Genomic DNA, 20,063 nt, shown 5'->3' on the forward strand with positions numbered 1-20,063 from the left:
AAACGATGCAAATGAATGACAAATGAATTGAATGTTTGTGTGTTGTTGCAACCAAAAATGAGCGCTATGGATGTAAAATGTGACAAGTGCCACCCTCGATGCGCTGTTACGTGGGAACCGGAGTCCAAGGATGCAACCAGGAAGTGTTGTCATCTGATGCACAATTCCCCATACAAATGATGCTAATGTAATGAATGAATGACTCATGGCCGAGGGCAAACTCCGAATTGGCAGACTGAGGCAGGCCTTCCCTCGAGTGGTGAAAAATCCAAATAAGCACGTCTCAATGGATGACTTTGAACAAACTCTGAATCTCTTTGTTGTGGTGCTTGAGCACTCAATGTTATGTGAGGATCCAGGTCAGCCTTGCTTGACAAAAACCAGGCCTACGTTGCAAGAAGTGTGTCATCCTCCCCCAGACAGGTCTGCTTATAATATTAGCGCTGTTGAAATTTTATGCATTTGAGTCCCCATCAGAGCCCTCAAACATATGGTGCATATGAATAAGTCTCTTTGCTATTTGTTTAACACCACATTCAGTGTCCCCCTTGTTTTGTCAGAGTCTCGCCAACAGATATCTCATGATGCTAAATATTTTAGCTGTTGCGCCATTGTTTGCATAGCAATCGATGCTTCTATCTCTGTCTTTTTTTTTTCTCATAGAGTGGTGCTAATTGGATAATGGCGTCAGGCATGTTTTGACCTTTTCTGTGTCGCCAGTGTTCGTAACAACAACCCTTAAACCGAGCCGAGGGACAAGCAACAATAATAACGACAACAAGCCAATGAGCTCATTGTTCAGGGAGGACAAAGTGGTGAAATAAATCTGCCCCATCCAGAAGACAGCTGAGAGATATCCCAAGGCAGTCAGATCAGGCGAGACAATGGATGTTTGAATTTTGAGTATCCGTGTATTCACAGTAGCCACGTTTATAGGAGGAGTTTTTCTCTTTCCGAATTGGAATCTTTCCGAATGACCTTTCCGAAAGCAATGGTATCCATGGAAAGGAATATTCCAATCTCTTGTCTACATGCGCCGCTATAATCAACCAGAATAGTCAATGGGGAATGCGCAGTAAAGCGTAAACAACAACATCACATGATTCCGACTTCTTCGAGTTTTTCTTTCACTTGTTGGAATAACTCCGTATTGCCAGTTTTTCCTTTGTCCAATCTTGAACAAACATTCCACAGCAGTCCAGTGCCGATTCCTTGCCTCCATTTTTTTAAATCGAAGAACGTCTCGAGCTGCGTGTTACGTCATATCTCAAAGAACGCACCCGGGAACAGGAAAAGATAAAGTTCAATCTTGCTAATATTTTACTATAATTAAGCTTGGCACATGTTGTATATAGATATGTATTTTCTTTTTTAATAAAACTGGACGGGCTGGTGACCAGTCCAGGGTGTACCCCGCTTCTCGCCCGAAGACAGCTGGGATAGGCTCCAGCACCCCCGCCCGACCCTTGTGAGGAAAAGCGGCAGAAAATGAATGAATGAGTGAATGAATGGACGGGCGGTCGAGTGGTTAGCGCGCAGACCTCACAGCTAGGGTTCGATTCCACCCTCGCTGTGGAGTTTGCATGTTCTCCCCGTGCATGCGTTTTCTCCGGGTACTCCTCCCACATTCCAAAAACATGCTAGGTTAATGGACTATGGACTCCAAATTGTCCATAGGTATGAATGTGAGTGTGAATGGTTGTTTGTCTATATGTTCCCTGTGATTGGCTGTGGACAAACCAGTCCAGGGTGTACCCCATCTCTCGCCCGAATATAGCTGGGATAGGCTCTAGCACCACTGCGACCCTCGTGAGGAAAAGCGGTAGAAAATAAATGAATGAATTTCCACATAATATGAGATTTTATTCTCTCATACTGTCAGCGATTGAGCCTTACCAGTACCAAATCCACAATGTACACAGTATACTTAATGAATTGTACTGACGGAAGTACAGTATTCCATTTGGGACACAGCCGATGAGTCTGGACTTCCTTGCATTACACACAACTCACAAGCTCAGAAGACTGTTTTACATTTTTGAAACACAACTCAAACCAACTCCCCAGTTTAGCATCTCAGTCCCGCCTCCCATCTCAGTATTCATCAGGATTACCAGTGAGAGTCAAGATTGGAAGATTGGAAGTGGAACCCAAGTGGGAGCGTTCCATGCATTATTCATCTCTTATTTTCATAGCCGGCTTTATGCAAATGGAAAAGCAATAATTCATCCACTAATGGTCGACATCGCCTGCGGAGGTCGTGGTATGGTTTGGCTTCATCGTAGGGTTGCGCCCGAGGGCTCGTTTTCGATCGTCTATATTGAATACAGGAAGTACACAAACTCCTTAGTGATTGCTGTGATATGGGAAGGGGGTGAGATCAAGTAAGCTCTGCTTCTTCCTACTCCTTTTCAGACGTTAAATCGTGGAACTGTAAATATAAGATGTACTTCAGTCTAAACTGCACCTCAGTCCAGCAATTCCTCAGTAAATGAAGCTCAAACTTCCATTCATACAGTGAGCTCCTGCATTTAGAAACCTTTTTGTTAAAAGATTATTTTTTTCGGATTGTCATTGTTTTGTTTTTATTTTACGATGTACCCAATCTGTGTTTTATAGTTCGCAAAAAGGGAATCCACACCTTGTTTTGTGCTTTGCCAAGTGGTGTAGAGCTAAATATTGTCAAAGCATGACAGCAGTCCATTTTAATTTCACAGTAAAGTAGTTTTTAAATTCGCCTTAAATCTTCATTTTTTGTTTTATTCAGATCTAAATAAACTACTTCAAGACATAAAGTAAATCAAGGGAAATTTCAAGTAGGCAAATAGAAGCTCTTTTTTAGCATCGCCCAACTCTCCGAATAATCGAAGGCAAGGATTCGTTTATTTTGAAGGCGACAACCGGAACTGCTTGATTTTATTTTTATTTTCAATGACGGCTACCTTGAGAAGAGAGGCGGCCAGGCAGAGTTGAAGAACGGCGAGGACGACGAGGGAGGACGGGTGGAGGCACCGAGGCTCACAGGGATGTATAGTAAACACAGACAGAAAAATGGCCACATAAAACCGGCGACATGTGGACGTTTCCTTTTTTTCCTTTCTTTTATTTCGCTTATCGGTGACCTGGGAAGAACCGGCGGAGAAAGCAGCCGAAAAGGTAAAAGAAAAAACTGGAAAACTTGCATTACCGTCAACCAGTTGCTTCCCCGGGGCTGATGTTAATTACAACAATAAGCGTGTTGTTTGGTAGACTTGGGTTGTAGTTTACGCTGGAAATGTTTTGTCTGAACTTTTGTCCGAGTGTTACTTCGTCCGCACCGAAGTCCATTGATAAATGTGCTCATTTAACGTGTCGCCTGTCACGCTGAAAACACATTGAAGAGTGTGTATGGTTAACATGAGTCGTGTGTCAGCTGGCTGTGTCACAACTATCACAAACACAAACTCAGTCATGGGGCTCACAATGAGGCTCTCATTCGAATTAAACTATATTTTAAGCCGAAATGCAGAAAAAAACACCAGTTTTTTTGTAGTGTTACCAAGACTGTAACATTACCCGTCCAGGCGTGCAATTTGGTAGTGTAGCTTGAATGGCAACATTTGTCTCTTGGCTTCCATCGGTCACTAACTTGGTAGCAGCTGCTGGTTCTTAAATTATGGAGTATGATCCTGCTCTGGGTCATTTATTGTATTACCAATGCGGAGGGAGCTCCTTTCTTTGTTCTGCCTTTGTCCATAAAAGGAAGAGTTGAAAGATTTTTGTACTTGGGTGGATTAGCTGCAAACATACAGCAACAAAACTACAAACACTGCAAGATACACACATCAGCGTATACATAAATACTCAAAACACGCACAAATACATGAGAGATGCCGCAATTTGACTGAAGTTTACCAGGCTTCCAGGAAAGGCAGTTTTTCTCAATTGTTTCCTGTCATGCCCCCACTGGGGGACAGAAATGTTTTTTGTGCCCTCCTGAAACTGTCAATATCTGTGTATTTATCTGTACTGCAACAAAATGGAGCGCATGCAAGCAAATTCAAAAGTCAATCTGCGTATGATTATGACAAATGCATACATGTTGGCAGGTGTGCACCAATATTGAAAGTCTTCCCTGCCTTTTTGCAACAGTTACACAGCTAACTTTACGCTAACTTTTGACCATGTTGCAAGCATTACATCCCGCCCTCTTCCAAGCTGCACCTCGGGCAACACACTTGCACAGGAGCCTTTGCTAAACACTGGCAGTATCATCATTGTAAAACCTTTGCTAAGCGTCTACAATGAAAAGACAGAAAAGTGCAGCTTGAATTTGAGGTAGTGCAAAATAACACACCGTATGCTAGGATAAAATAAATTACACGATCAGTTCAACAACAATATGTTTTTACTCACAAATTGAAAATTAAAAAATACTTGTGAATGAAAGTGTGTGTAAATGCTTTCAGTGTATCTTATATCTGTGGAGTTGAATCTGACCTGGATAAACAAGAATTGAAAAATCAAGTGAGTCCAGTTGCTAGGTAAGTTTAAAGGGGACTTATTATGCTTTTTCCACTTTTCTGACCTGTAAATGTAATTAGAATGTCGTATCTCGTGTTAAACCATGCCAAAGTTTCAGATAATGAGGTTTGCGCATTTAGAAGTGAGCCCTGAAAGAAGTTTGGGATGGCTTAAAACGCTTGGTTTCAGAGGGCGTTGCAAAACTGTTCCTTTTGTGATGTCACACGGGAGCGAGCTTCCTTATGAGCGTGACCGTAGTTGCAATACATTAACTGCCCTCCCCCATGCTTTGCTTATGTGTTGGCGTTGCTAGCAATGGCTCGTAAAATGTGTTTCTTTAGATGTAAGGAAAACCCGCATTTGTTTACAATTCCTAAAGACGCCACCATCAGGCACAAGTTGTTGGAATTCCTGATTCCTTACCAGCAAAAGACGTGTATTTTAGTCTGTCAACGGCATTTCACACTTTACTGTTTTGTGAACATGGGCCAATAAGCAGCTGGAGTAGCCGAAAAGTAGCCAAAAGTGTGTGTCTGTGTAGCATTATAAAGTGTGCATACAGGAAGCGAAGTTACTAGTAGCCATTTCCCACCACAATTAGTAGCTCTCCTTGAGTTTTTTTCAACACTGGTAGACCACATTAAATGTTACTAATACTGTAGAAACGCTAACGCTAAAATGCTAAAGCTACTTACCATTGAGAGACATTGAGAGACATTGAAGTAACCTCGGGGCCATGGATGGAATACATTAAAACAGACAGTTTTCACAGGAAGCACTAAATCTGAAGAAATACAGCTGAATAGGTGCAGATTCTGGAAGAAGTAGAAAGCTTTCTGTGCGGGTTATCATGTGTCACTGCTCTATAGGAGTCTACAACTCCATAATCCATTTCCTCTGTAGACCAGCACTCTGCTGTCATACTGAACCTAGTAGTCTTCATTGTGGGCACAATTTCCCCACGCAACACAACAAATTTGCTTTATCTTCTCCAGTAGATATCGAGCTGTGTGTTGGACAGACTGTCCACACTTTATCCTCCCCTTCCTGCTAATGCTTGACCATATCACCCATTAACATGGCACGCCCCTCCTGGTCCTATAATGAGCGAATAGCACATATGCAAGGTGCGTTTAGGGACATTGGAACATTACACTTTTTTTCTAGTTGTGAATCACTGGTCTCGATGATGCTTGCTCTGAAACATACGGCCTTCCCTGCCCTCTTCCTGCTTTAAGTATGAATCTAAATTGTTGATTGCCTTTGCTTTTGTGTGTGTGTGTGAATGATATACGTGAATCTGAAATCTGAATCTGGCACTGTGGTTCATTGATTATGACTAATATGACTGTAATGTTAAATGGCTAGAGGTGAACACAAATAAAATGAGAGCTGCATGATTCACAATGATTTTTCACACTACCTCCTTCTACCAATGTGTCAGCTTTAACGATGCGTTCATGCTTGTCATGTTTGGTTCCGTTAAAAGGTACTCTGATGTGTTTTGCTTTGTTTGGTCAACTGTGAGCACAATCATCCCAACCCTAACAAGCAAGACCTAGACCGCTTAACAGATGGGCCGGTTCACAGTTGTGAATGCTACACAGGCTAAATACATGCATCAATGTCAAAACCTTGCAGAAATAACACATATCTAAGAGAAAAGTGTCTCTGATTGCACAATTTTGGTCCTTCCTCTGCATAAGTGACAATCAATTTCCTTCCTTCCTTCTCTCTCTTTATCTCTGTGGATGTGTGACAACTCTTGAAAAAGTATATTTTAGAACAGGGGTCTCAAACACGCGGCCACTAGTTTGAGGCCCCCACCTTGATATGAAAGTTTAATGTGAATTGATATGAAAGTTTGATATGAATGCTGTATGGTATCATGTACCCAGAAAAAAATATTACGTTTGATTAATGTTCATGTTAAAGGTTAAATAACTCTTAATAGTTATCCTCCCTATCCGTGTGGAAGTGGTAAGTTTTTGGCTTTTTAAGTTTAAAGGAAATAACTTGGAGGCTACCGTTTAGGTCGCTAGCTCTCTAGTTTGCGAGTTAGCATGTGTCTCAAGACCCTGCAGTTGCGCAATATGTTGTAAATAAAAAGAGTATAAATGTGACTATAGTCGTGTTTTGTCATGTCTACAGGGCTCTAATAATGCTTTGTTCATTTTAATCTGAAAAAAATAATTTGTCTACCCACCAACTATATGTGGTTTCTTAATTTTTTATTATTTGCCGTTTGATTGATTTTCTTTATTCTTAATCTTATTTTGTGTAGAAAAAAATATTAAAATATTTACGAACAGTGGAATGTTTTATCAGAGCTTTTCCTGTAGAAAATTGGAACCAAAGCAAAGTTTATTCATTTTTCTGTTTTTAATAAATGCGTTTTTTGTTTTTTTTGGAAAAACTGATGCGACCCAGCCTCGCCCAGGCCCCTGTTTGAGACCCCTGTTTTCAAGGCATGTAATTTGGTCAAATTTGACCAGTATAGCATCAAAATAACAATGTATGATTCAAGCCAGGAGATGTAATATTTCAGATTTTTTCACAAATGACTTCTGTTCGTTATAGCAGTGTGAATACTAAGTGAACTGGACCAAAGTACACACCAAGGATCTTGGTTTTTATTTTTGGTCCGAACCAGAATTGTGAATGCAGCCCAACACTGCAGGTCTAAAGACAATTCATGAAAAGGTTCCCAAAAAGACTGCTAATGCACCTCCATGCTGCTCTTTTGGGATTCACACAAAGTCCGAACTCAGCAGTATTCTTTACAAGATGTGAACCACGGCCCATTTAGCAGAGCATCAAGTGCGGCCCCCCCTGCTTGCCTGGCAGGTCTCCGCACGCTTTTGTAATGCGTGGCGTGTTCTCCAGAGCCTAGAAGTTGAAGAAGCCATTCCGAGTGAGCAGCGGCGCTACACGAGCTCACTCTGTTCGCCAACAATGCCCGTCCTCTTCACCTTATGACATCGCCTAATTTTTCTGGTAAAGGTTGAACATGCTGTAACTTACCCAAGCAGACGTGTGCGGTTTGCTTTGTGTAAGGCCCCCGCAGAAAGACTATGCCAGGTCGTCTCTGGTGGGCCGCAAACGTTAGTCATAGTTAATTTTTTTGTTTACACGTGTTGTGTTTAAATGCCGTGTGGGTTCACGGTGTGTGGGTGAGGTGTCAGCATGGAGTGTGCTTCTTCTTCCAGTCTAATGCTATCAGTCTTTGGGCCAGGATGGAGTGTTCTCCTCTTAGTCCGCAACACAGTACCTTTACAAGCCCCTCCGCAAATAAAAAGAAGCAATTTATCTCCAGGACATGCAGTATATGCTAAAATAGTATGTAAAACACTGATTCTCAACTTTGGGTTGCAGAGCTGTTTTTCAGTGGGTTGTGAGGTCTTTGCCAAAAAAGAAAAGTTGTCTGCCCAAATTACAAATTTTCAATCATAAAAATGGCTTAATGAACTAAAATACAAATTAATACCACCATTGAACTTGAGAATGTAGTATTGTACTTTGGAGCATTAGCATTAGCAAGCTGCATTCACCCGTCTATACTCCGTCGCACCGTTAGTGATACGCACTACATACGTATATGCACTGTTGATGACAGTGCATATCACGCGGACCCCTGCAACCTACAGTATGTGTTGAGTGCGCCATGTAAGAGGCATCAAGTGCATGTAAAGCACAACCAGTCATAATGATTTTGGAAAAAAAAAATTCTTTCTTCCTTTTTCCTTCCTGTGTAATTATTTCCATGGCCTCAAATGGCTTCCAATCCCTCAATGTGTAATTTGCTTTGTCTCCTCCCTAGGCAGCATAGTGATGATGAACCGGGCAGCACGGTGGAATAGTGGGACTAATTCACCGTAATGAGGGAGGGGGATTTCTAAAAGCCAACAGCACACAGTGAAGGCATTGTTAACGTATAAAAATATAAAATAAAATGAAGTTTTTATTGAATGATTGACTTTTTAAAAAATCCTGTCAACCAAGTGTTTCACTTTTGAGATTAAAAACGTGATAATTGTTGTTTAAGAGAAAAGCCTGTGGACACAGAGCAACATTACAGCATTGCTACTATGAATGATAATACAGGTAATATGGAAGTGATAGGGTGCACTGTAAACCTTGCAACCCAACATGCACTTGGTGTTCCTAGTGTCACTTGTTTGCTTGCGAAAAAGATCCGCTGTGGCCAAAAAGCCGAAAGAAACGAACAAAATTTATTGTGTAAACATAAAGCTAATCTACTGTTGTCTGTCGTCTCGTGAGCCAATATCGTGCATCGTTTCATGAGCCGAGTTTATCGTGCCCCCCCCCCCCCTTGCTGGTTGCAGTGTGGCTACAGCTGGTCATTCCTATCATCAACACAAACTAAATACCAGTTGATTTCATCTCTTATTGAAGGTGCAAATAAGCATTTTTTTTCTCAGGGTCATTTATTCTGTGCACTTGTCATGTGTATGCAAGCAAAGATAAAAAAAAAAATTCAATTAGTGGAGGAAGCAAGTTCCTATTAGGAACGGAGCGGTGCATCTTCCACTATTCACGGCAAGGATGTCACAAAGCTTCAAGTGTACTTGGGCTGCCACGTTGCCACTTTGATGAAAAGCAGCGCTCAGCCTTGGTTCACTTATTTATTTCTCTTTTAGATGTCCCGCTGTTGTGGAATATGAAATAACTGCACTTAGACGCCATTGATGGCAAGAGAGTGCGAGAGCCCGTTTCTTAACGTATGTGTGTGTCCTGTGATTGACTGGCTACCGGTCCGGGGTGAACCCCACCTCTTGCCTAAAGTCAGCCGGGATAGGCTCCAGCTTAACCATGACAGTAATGCAGACAAAGGGTATAGAAAAGGGTTGAATGGACAACAGTATAATGGAGTATCTTATAGAGTTGTCTTGTCTATTGGCTTATCATCATATGCGCTTCCTGAGTCAATATGAAAACACCTACACACTTCAGTGCATTATACATTTAGGATGTCATGAGTCTTTGGCACACAATGTTTTTTCTTTTTGTTCTTTCTTTTCAAAAGATGCATCTCTTGATCCTCCACGCAAGCAAAGGGCACGTGTTAGAAATGTGTTTGTGGGCATATACAAAAAAATATTGCATAAATGTACATTTTGTAGTATTGGATATTAAGGAGTGAACTCCCAAATTTTGAGAGAAATAAATGTAATAATGGGCGGCACGGCGGTCGAGTGGTTAGCGCGCAGACCTCACAGCTAGGAGTGGGGTTCAATTCCACCCTCGGCCATCTCTGTGTGGAGTTTGCATGTTCTCCCCGTGCATGCGTGGGTTTTCTCCGGGTACTTCGGTTTCCTCCCACATTCCAAAAACATGCTAGGTTAATTGGCGACTCCAAATTGTCCATAGGTATGAATGTGAGTGTGAATGGTTGTTTGTCTATATGTGCCCTGTGATTGGCTGGCGACCAGTCCAGGGCGTACCCCGCCTCTCGCCCGAAGACAGCTGGGATAGGCTCCAGCACACCCCGCGACCCTCGTGAGGAAAATGAATGAATGAATGAATAAATGTAATAATAAATGGTAACTATAATATGACTATGTTATGTATAACATGTAATAACACTTTGACCTTGATTGAAGACTAAGATGACTATAAGGAAGAAGGGATGAGCAGACATCCAAACGGACAACACCTTCAGGTTTTTCTGAGTTATTTCTTGAATTCAATAGTGTTGCTCACCTTCCTTATCAAAATGGCATCGTTCTTTGGTTCCATTGGGGGCTATTTTGCAGCTGTGATCGGTAAGAAAAGGAGAGACTTGTGTTGCAACTGTGTTAGTTGGCGAGAACTTAGGAGTCAGTCACAGAGCACATCATGGATGGCAGATGGAGCAGAGGGACAATGACTTCTGGTTCTGGTTTCCATGCTAAAAGGCTACGCACAATGCTCACAGGGACATTTTGTGATTAAAAATAAGTTATGTACACGGTGCGATGCATGCGATATTCAAATGTGCTATATGTGTAATGCGCTATATAAATAAAGTGGATTGACTATATGAATAACCCAACAAGACACACAATATATTGTACGCTAATGGAGGCGACATTTTAGCATAAATCTTTGATGTAAAAATACGCTAACATCATTGATTTGATAGGGTGCACGGCAGGAAAGAATCACATTTTCATGTCTGTTGTATTTTACCCAATACCCCACCTCTCACCTGATGTGAGCTGGGATAGGCTCCAGCATACCGGCGACCATAATGAGGATAAGCGGCATAGAAAATAGATGTATGACAATACTGGCTTGCACACATTAAATCAGGAAGTGAAACTTGGTTTGTTATTGACATAACTAAAGTCAGCAGGTTTGGAAAAAAAATTTGTTTTCTTTATTGTTCTCAAGCTTCTGCACCCCACTGAAGTCTTGCCCAGGGGAGAACTGCCTCACATTGTGAAAACCCCTTCACTAAATGATGATTCCACATCTTGGGTTACACATGCTGACCACTCATTCATTCATTCATTCATTCATTCGTTTTCTACCGCTTTTCCTCACGAGGGTCGCGGGGGGTGCTGGAGCCTATCCCAGCTGTCTTCGGGCGAGAGGCGGGGTACACCCTGGACTGGTCGCCAGCCAATCACAGGGCACATATAGACAAACAACCATTCACACTCACATTCATACCTATGGACAATTTGGAGTCGCCAATTAACCTAGCATGTTTTTGGAATGTGGGAGGAAACTGGAGTACCTGGAGAAAACCCACGCATGCATGGGGAGAACATGCAAACTCCACACAGAGGGTGGAATTGAACCCTGGTCTCCTAGCTGTGAGGTCTGCGCGCTAACCACTCGACCGCCGATGCTGACCACTCCTGATACATAAAATGCATTTACTGCCATATTGTGGAGTTAATAAAAGCTACTTCAGGAGGTTTTATACAACCACTTGAGTTCATGCCAATGTTCTTTGGCTAATTACAGACCCTGGTCGTTATTTGCTTTTGTAGCAAACTGGAGTCTGTGATTAATTGAATGGAGGCGTTAATTGGAGTATGTATGCTGCTACATTATACTATATAATATAATATAGTATTATTAGATTGATTAGCAGATGATACATGCCTGCTGCAGGTTCCATCATAAATACCTCCCCATAGTGATTCCCAGCAACAAAAAAAAAAGCTATTGGCCAAACTCCCACTGAATTGCATTGAAGTCTGCGCTATCTCACTGCCTCTTTACAGCTTTCCGCACTGGGCAACAAGTCCAGTGCAGAGGAGATGGAGCAGCGTGGGTTTATGTGAGACAAGGAGAGAGCTAGCCAGGGTTAAATGTCTTCTCCAGCCTCTTACCAAAAGGAAATCCACCAAGCATCTGTCAAGACAATAACGTCCATTATTCCTCACATCTCTGCTGCCCATCCCTCTTCTTCCCCACCGCTATCTTTGGGCTGCCTGATAGTGTAACATCAACCCCCCGTCCCCCCGCCCCCACCCAGTGTGAAGACTTACGGCTGCTGGTGTCTCCTGAGAGTCCCTTAGGGGCCAGTGAGAAAATGGCAAAGAAATGAGGCTGTATGAGTCTAAAAGGTCTCCATAATACTGCAGAGGATGTGCCATGAGGACACACCAGAGAACTACGGTCCAGACACTTTGTAATCCTGTTCGATCCCTCTTAAAGGAATGTCTACAGTCATTCATTTAGCTTAAAACAATGACAGCAAGCCTTTTTTTTATTGAAGTGTTTTTCTCGAGATTAATCTATAAAGTGTAGCATCCCTAGGAGTACTTTCCGTTCCCCAGCGTGTTTTGCGTTTTTTGTAAATGGCTGGAAAGCACGTTTAGAGCTCACCTACACATTGCAGTTGCTTAATATTCTACATTATACGTTGGTGGTGTCTTGTTTGTTTTTTCCCTAACTTGTTTTGACACCACAACATGGAATTGTGTGTGAGCTGGTGACACACCGCGATTCCTAGCTTGTATACTGTAGTATGGCTCACTAAGGTACTCTACACATGGTGAACATTTAAGTCAAAAGGTCAAAATTATTGAATATCGGTTAATAATAAAGGGCACAATTATCGACTTGCTAAATTAGGTTATCATGACAGCCCTAAATCAATGTATATGTAAGGATTTTTGCATTTAATTAACAGCTATTTTATTCACTTATAAACCATAAAGCATGCATAAGTGTAAAATTCTAAAAGAATGTAAACAGAATTTTGAATTAAATAAGACTGAATTTTGGATAAACAAGGATTCCCTGCCACTGACACATGTGGTTGCTCATTATCATGTTGGACTTTCCTGTACTGAAATTGCCTTTGTGATTTGTGTATCATAACTAAAAACAAATGACCCTGTTTTAATGAATTGCTGACATGCACAGAGTGATTTATGATTTATTTTAGATGGTTGTAATCTTTCTTCTGGCTCTCCAGCATAACAAAGACGTGACTGATGGCCAGTCAGTCACATTTCCACTGTGTGCTTTTGTATGCTGCACATTTTCATTTTCAGTATTTAACATAATTGGAATGTCAAGAGCTTTTAAATAAAATAAATTAAACAACATAATAACAAAAAACCCAATGACATACAGTATCTTCTATGGTGGTATACAAATTTTTTTTTTAAATATTGGTTTTTCATGATCTGGAAAAATCCCAATATCGATATCAACCGTTATTGCATTTGCTGATATCAGGCCGATTAATTATCAGACATCCCTCCATGCTGCAACAGTGCAGTGATTTAAAGATTGGTGATCAGCGATGGGCCCGGTAATTGAAATTGGTGCACCCCTAAATAAGACAAGGTTTCTTTTAAGCAAAGTACAATAATGCAGAGACGTGAACAGTGTGAATTATTACATTTTTTGTAAATATAGTTCCCTGTTTGCTGAAGTGCACTACTAGTAGTGGAGCTTGTGTGTGTGTGTGTGTGTGTGTGTGTGTGTATGTATATGTGTGTGTGTGTATGTATATACGTATGCATATGTGTATATATATGTGTGTGTGTGTGTGTGTGTGTGTGTGTGTGTGTGTGTGTATACATATATATATATATATATATATATATATATATATATATATATATATATATATATATATATATATATATATGTGTGTATATATACACACACACATACTTGCAAGTGTTTCCAAACAGGAGAGGGGTTTCAAGCTCTGACTTCTCCTCGGCACCGTCGCAAGACTCCCACTAGCCAATGGATGGGCTGCATTATATTTGTTCACAGTCAACACGTGACTACAGTATATGGCGAGACCGATACACTTCCTGACCCTCATTTAATGTGTACTGTGTGTGGAAATCATACCAAATTATGAATACATGTACTGTTTTTTTAGATGAACCCATGGTGGTTGTATGTTTCTCTATATAAAGCGGTCCAAAACCGTGGCCGAGGCTTGTGGACCCAACACTTTTGGGGGTTGACATGGGGGAAGTGTCATGGCAAAAGTGCAGAAAGTAAAATAAAATTCAATGTTTAGGCTGTTTCAAATGTTTTTAGGCTGAATTGAAAAAACTAGTCATGTAGATTGCAGACATTAGATTGCATGTTGGTGCAGCCCTAATGCAGATGTTTTTTTTTCTTCCCTCCTACAGTAGTCCTCCCTCAGTGGCTCTACGGTTTAACATGGTTAGACATACTGGACATATTTAGCTTATCCTTATTTATTATTATTTGCTATTTTTATGTCGTCTAATAGAATGACTAGAAGTTAGGCTAGGCACACAAAAGCTTTGACTGACAGGTGCATGTGGATGCCTCAGTGTCATTGTGACTTTATGAATGTGGGACAGTCTCTTCACTTAGCGTCTCTCCAAAGGAAGATGACATGAATTTCAATTTTTGTTGTCATTCCGAGCCTGCAGCTGTGCCACCCTGTCTCTAAAGGGCGCCTGACTGTGTTTATACTTATATAGCTCTAAATGACACTTGCCTAAGCAGCAGATCTCGTCTTATGAATGTATGGTTTTGGATCTGTGGCCATTGTGGTTATTTTGTAGCATCTGAGAAGCTGACACAAATCAATGTGCCCTTCTGTGTTTCTTAGTGTACTCTGTGTCTTGCATCAGCTTCTGCTTGTTGCAATTGAATGTTATGCAAATGAGCATCACAAGTGATGGACGAGTCCAATCGCGGGCAGCAGCCTCTCCTTTCTTTCTTTCTGGTTTTATTTTTCTTGCTTCAAATGTCATAGAAATGTTCCCTCTCGCCTGTCTGGAGTCATTCCAGGCCAAAGTGCTCGCTGACATTTTATGGATTCTTTCCCGTGTTATCCACAAATGATCGCAACTTGTGCTCGAGGGGGGGGGGCATTTGATCTTCCATACCTTGAAGAAACACAGCTGTCAGCTGTTTTTTCAGGAATAAAACATGCAAAATGTGCCAGTGTTTTGTGGAGGTGTTGCTTTTGCAATGCTAAATGACAAATCTTGATGAATTGCGCCACAAACATTCGGGCGCCCCCTTTTACGCTCCTCAGGCTGTTTTCATGCTTTCCTGGAACTTGTGTGATCGCTGCGACAGTATTGTTGAAAAGTGTGTGAATGAGAAAAACAGATGTGTGAGAAACTGACGGCATTCAATGAATTTGTCTTGCTCAGTGTTGGAGGTGAAATGAATGCACTGTCTTTGTTCTGCTGAACCTTCCAGACCAGCCAGACTCGTGTGGATGAATCACTTGATTCAATTCAGTGGCTGCACAAATAATGCTTTTCTTTTTGCCAATTTGAAAGGAGCTCATGATTCTTGGTAATGATGATTCTATCATTCCTTGGTAATACTGCAGCAGAAATAAAGAAAAGACAGGAAAGACAATGGTTTAGAATGAAAGCATATGCCACCCTGGTCATTCTGCTTGTTGTCTTTTGGGGTTTTTTTCAGGCTTGCAGAGAGGACGCATCGTGACGGCGCGATGGCTTTCTCAAGGACGAAACAAGAGGGAGGCAAACATCTCAGCTCAGGTCAGTGATCTCATCAGTGCTGCTTGAAATGTTGATTGGAGAGAGCTATCTGACTGATAAGCTTACATCCTATCAAGAGCATCCCTGGTCTATATTGTGGTTCCTAGAACCTCGAACAAGACGTTAGATGTTAGGAGGTTAAGACCACCAGGAGACCACCTGGTTTGGATGCTTCCAAACCAGTTGATCTTTGGGATTTTCGGTGTTGTAAATTCGGTGTTGTAAATTCCCTATATTCCCTACATTTATATTTAGGGCAGATGGACAGCCATCATGCACCTTGCAGGGCAGCTTACGGTTCTTCAGCTGCTGTTGAAATGGCGTCCAGGAGGGTCCCAGATTGCGACTAAATGTTCATCATGTTCATTCAGCATCATCTCCCAACAGAACGGTTTTAGTGGCAGATTACTATCACTCCCCCACTGATCATTCTTCACCCATGCCGTTCGGCTTTTCAACACAACAGAGGGGGAGTGACAAAAACACACACAGGACTGGACTCAATGCCTATTCAGAATAATAGAATAATGGTTGTTATGTGTTATTTTGGGATGTACAATATTGGGCCAACAAAAAACTCTCAATTTGCAACTTTCCGATTCAGATATCAACCCGTACCGGCATGTGTAACATTTATTTTTCTTGAGTAAAATTGTTGTAAAGCAGTGTTTCTCAATTATTTTCTGTCATGCCAAAAAAAAAATACCGCTTTGGGAGGCGCACAGCGCAGCCGTTCATCACAGTGGAGTGATGTCGTACTGCATGTTCTGCTGCCGATACCCACAACATGCAGGGAACATCACGGCTGCGTGAATGCGGTGCTCCAGCCAATATGCTGAAATCACATACAGTCCAAGCTCCTAGCTTAGGAAAAATACATACCTTATCACATCTCTGATGGCTCATGGAAGGTGACCACTGAACACGCCCGTACGACTCGCCTCTCCACCGAATTCTTAACATCACACATAAATTGAGTTGCTAGTATATAACACATAAAACACATAAACTTTTATTGATGGAATTTACCATTTAGATCTGGCCAGGAAGAAGACGCTCTAGCCTGCAGATACATACATGCTCACATCACCATGACGACACACTCTCAAAAGCACAGACAAGGAGGCAAAGCAATGGAGTAGAGTGAAACGAAATATTTGTTTTGGTGAAATACATAGTCCAACCTGTTACATTCTCCTTCAATGGACAACACCTTTTAAAATGAAAAGTGTGTTTTTATATTTTTCACGGATTTCAATGACATTCATAATTACAGAGGAGGAGTCTTTGGTTCATGTGTCTCTCCTCCATCCCCTCAGTCACTTCACCGATGATGTTTCACTCTTTGACATTAAAAGTGAGCATGTCGGTCAAATTTTACAGCGATGCATGCATGTGTGAATTCTTTTCCAACGCACGCAAATTGATATGTTTTTTGGATCTCTGCTTGAACTCATCATTTGAATTAAATCAGTCTCTTTCCACTCTTCTTGATCGATGACCTTCCTTCAGTCAGTGAAGTGGTCATGAGAAGACAGTGAATAGAAACAGCTGAATTGTTTTTTTTTTTTTCTTTTCTTTTGGCAGTAGCGGTGCCTCAGCCTGTTTCCTGCAGTTCCCATGAAAGTCAAATGATTAGCTGGGAACTGTGCTCCTTGGCTGGCTGTGTGCGTGCTTTTTCCATTCAGTCATCACTTCTTTACGGCCAAACAAGTGGGGGCTTGCTTTTATTCGAGCCAGTATGGTTTATCAGTGATGGTGTGATGTTTCTCGCCACTTTCTGTACAGCTGAGACAACAAAAATGCAATCCAGGAAATTCATTAATCCATAATTCATGCTCTCTCCTGTAAGGATTGCTGCCTAATAGAATTACGCTGTTCAGTTTACATGCTGACTGGTGTGCGTGTTGAGAAATTGGCTTGAGGAAATTATATATTTTTTGGTTATAGATAACAAGTTTAGCCCCCACCGCTTTCACTGAATACATAAATAAATCAATGAGAAACACTTTTTTCTAAATGTGATTGATTGTGATGCATTCATGTTGAAAAAAAAAACAGACAAATGATTAGCTTACATCTAAATCTTAAGAACTTCACCGACTCAACTGACGTATTTTTAGTTCACTTGAAAATGGTTATTTTTGTTCTTTTATTAGCATGTTTGGTTGACATTTAAGCAACAAGAAAACGCTAAGAGATGCTTGTTGTGATCACATCAGGCCTCATTTCTCTCAAGGGAAAACAAAGTGGAGCTTGTAGACACAGCCAAGTGACATATTTGCTCGTTGAGAGAGCTGATAATCACATTGTTAGCGTAGCTCTGCTGACACTAAGGAGCCGCGTGTCTTTCTGCATGCCGTCGTTTGAGCACTGTCAGCAATAAGCTGTGTGAGCCTGCCAAGCTGCTTTTCAGCCCAGAGCCACAGAGTCAAAGTCAAACTTTTTGATCATTTCTTGGTATTGCTGTCATCGAAACGGCTTTCTTGGTAGTGGAAATTTATGTGAGACTCAAGAGCTGGAATGGGTGGAATAATCAATCAGTCGCTCAATGTTTGCTGTCTTTAATCTTGAAGCAACAATGCTCTTGGTGGAAAATCATTCCTAATTAATTGATTGAGATTAATCCAAATAGTCAGGATACCACTAGACTTTATACATTGTGGCATACTTTAGGGCAGGGGTATCCAAAATGTGTCCCATATGACTGCAGCACGCAGCCACCCAGCATGCAGTGTAGTGTCTTGGGTGTGCCAAAATAAAAACAATCATGTGTGCTGCAATCATGCCATGAGAAATATCTCATAGCATCCTAAAAAGGTTTAATACCGCATTTGAAGAACAAACACGTGACGACGTATGGTTAGTTTTCGATGCTCACAGTGTGATCATCCGATAAATGCAAGCCAACACATGTCTTCTAGCTAAGTTAACAACATCAAAATAGTCCTGTATATCTTTACATTTTTCGGTATGTGGACCTCGGTTAGTCCTCCTTGAGGAAAATATCATTTCCAATGCCACATGTTCACAATTTTTATATTGCTGGAGATTGTTTTTGCATACAATGATTACAGGTATATAATACCAGAATGTTGTGTAACTTTGCTTTGACCTGACTGTGGATGAAGCTGTACTCATGATCCATATATCCATGTACCTTTTATCCGTGTAAGTCATATGAGGTCAGGCCGCCAGGTCAGAAGTGTGTGTGTGTGTGTGTTCCCCAACCTCCCAAAACCCAAGTTTTTTCTGGCATCTTTTGTATTCTGACAAACAAACAAACACAGCGGCAAAGAGACATCTCTTTATGCAAAGCCGTAGCTGTCAGTCTTATTTTGACGGCGTGGGAGTGGAGGAAAATAGTCATTTCTGGAAAAAAGTCTGCAGCACATCAAAGGAGCCGATTATACAAATCTGCAGCTCATGTTGGGGACTCTTTAATCATACTTGGTTAACATAGGATCACATGAAAATGAAGCACTCCACTGTTTATTGAATATTAATTTGCTTGCAGTGGCCAAGTTAAAAGGCAGAGAGCTGAGCTTTTTTTTTTCCCCCCCCTCTCTGCTTTCTTCAGCAAAAGCATATTTTCTTGTGTATAGTCATTGTAATGACCTGGGGCAGTGAGTGGGTGTGGAAGTTACCGCACAACATAAATTGAACTCTCCCTGCAATATTTTAAAAACAGTCTGCTCTTGTAATTTTTCTGCATTTGAGTCCATCACCCTAGAAGTACATCTCTATGGTGCTTGACCTAAAACCTAAAAACATCAATCAGTCAGAAATCAAACATAATACATGAGTTAATCATCCTTGGGGGGATGCAGACATGCATGCATGTTCAATTTTATTATTATTATTTTTTTTTTGAAGACGCTTCTCACATCACAATGCATGTTACTCACTGAGAAATCAGATCAAGTGTTTTGGAGCGTTTTTTTTTTTTTTTAAATGCAAAGAGATAAACAAGTTCAAACAGAATGTTTAAGCCTGTTCCCTTCCCCATGCTTTGACACACAATCACAATACATAAAGTACGCGGCTTAGAATGAAACTTTTTGTGGAAAAACACTACACATTGGGATGTTAAGCCTTAGAGGAACGACTCTTTCACAAAGTACATCTGTTTCCTTATTCTTATGAGAGCATTATGGAGCAATCGTAAACTGGGAAAGTGCTGTTAGTCGTGCTCCATCTGGACATACACATACACATACACATGACACCAGTGACCTTTTACGAAAAGAATTTTAAAATAGACTTTTAATGTTGTATTTTAATGCCCTGCCGGCACCAATCACTGATATTGCCCTTGACATTGCAGCTGACTTTTTGACCATGCCCTTCGGAACACTGATATTTTCAAGTTGATTTTTCCCCACTATGGTGTTAAAAAATCCATATAATGCACACACATCGGCTGCCTTGCACATCATGGCCAATCAGAAGCCTGAAAAGCAACCACAGCCGACTTGGGTCAAACGCTGACAAAGACTACAGACGTTCAGAAGACAGTGCAGTTCCCCGAAGTTGCACACAAAATGGTCAAATGGGTACAGA

General features: G+C 41.2%; 1 protein-coding gene across 1 annotated transcript in view; it reads left to right on the forward strand.

The window, feature by feature from the left end:
- Positions 1-2,948: 2,948 nt before the first annotated feature.
- The window catches only part of adam19a (ADAM metallopeptidase domain 19a), a 72,039-nt gene continuing 54,924 nt past the window's right edge, over positions 2,949-20,063 (forward strand). Inside the window, exons 1-2 of the mRNA XM_058067908.2 lie at positions 2,949-3,156; positions 15,421-15,500. Of these exons, the coding sequence (XP_057923891.2) occupies positions 3,027-3,156; positions 15,421-15,500 (210 nt within the window). The 5' untranslated portion in view covers positions 2,949-3,026. The remainder of the gene's footprint in view (positions 3,157-15,420; positions 15,501-20,063) is intronic.

Source organism: Doryrhamphus excisus, linkage group LG2, assembly GCF_037039965.1.
Source record: "Doryrhamphus excisus strain RoL-2023G ecotype Guam linkage group LG2, RoL_Dexc_Guam_v1.1, whole genome shotgun sequence".
In the NCBI taxonomy this organism is placed as follows: Eukaryota; Metazoa; Chordata; class Actinopteri; order Syngnathiformes; family Syngnathidae; genus Doryrhamphus; species Doryrhamphus excisus.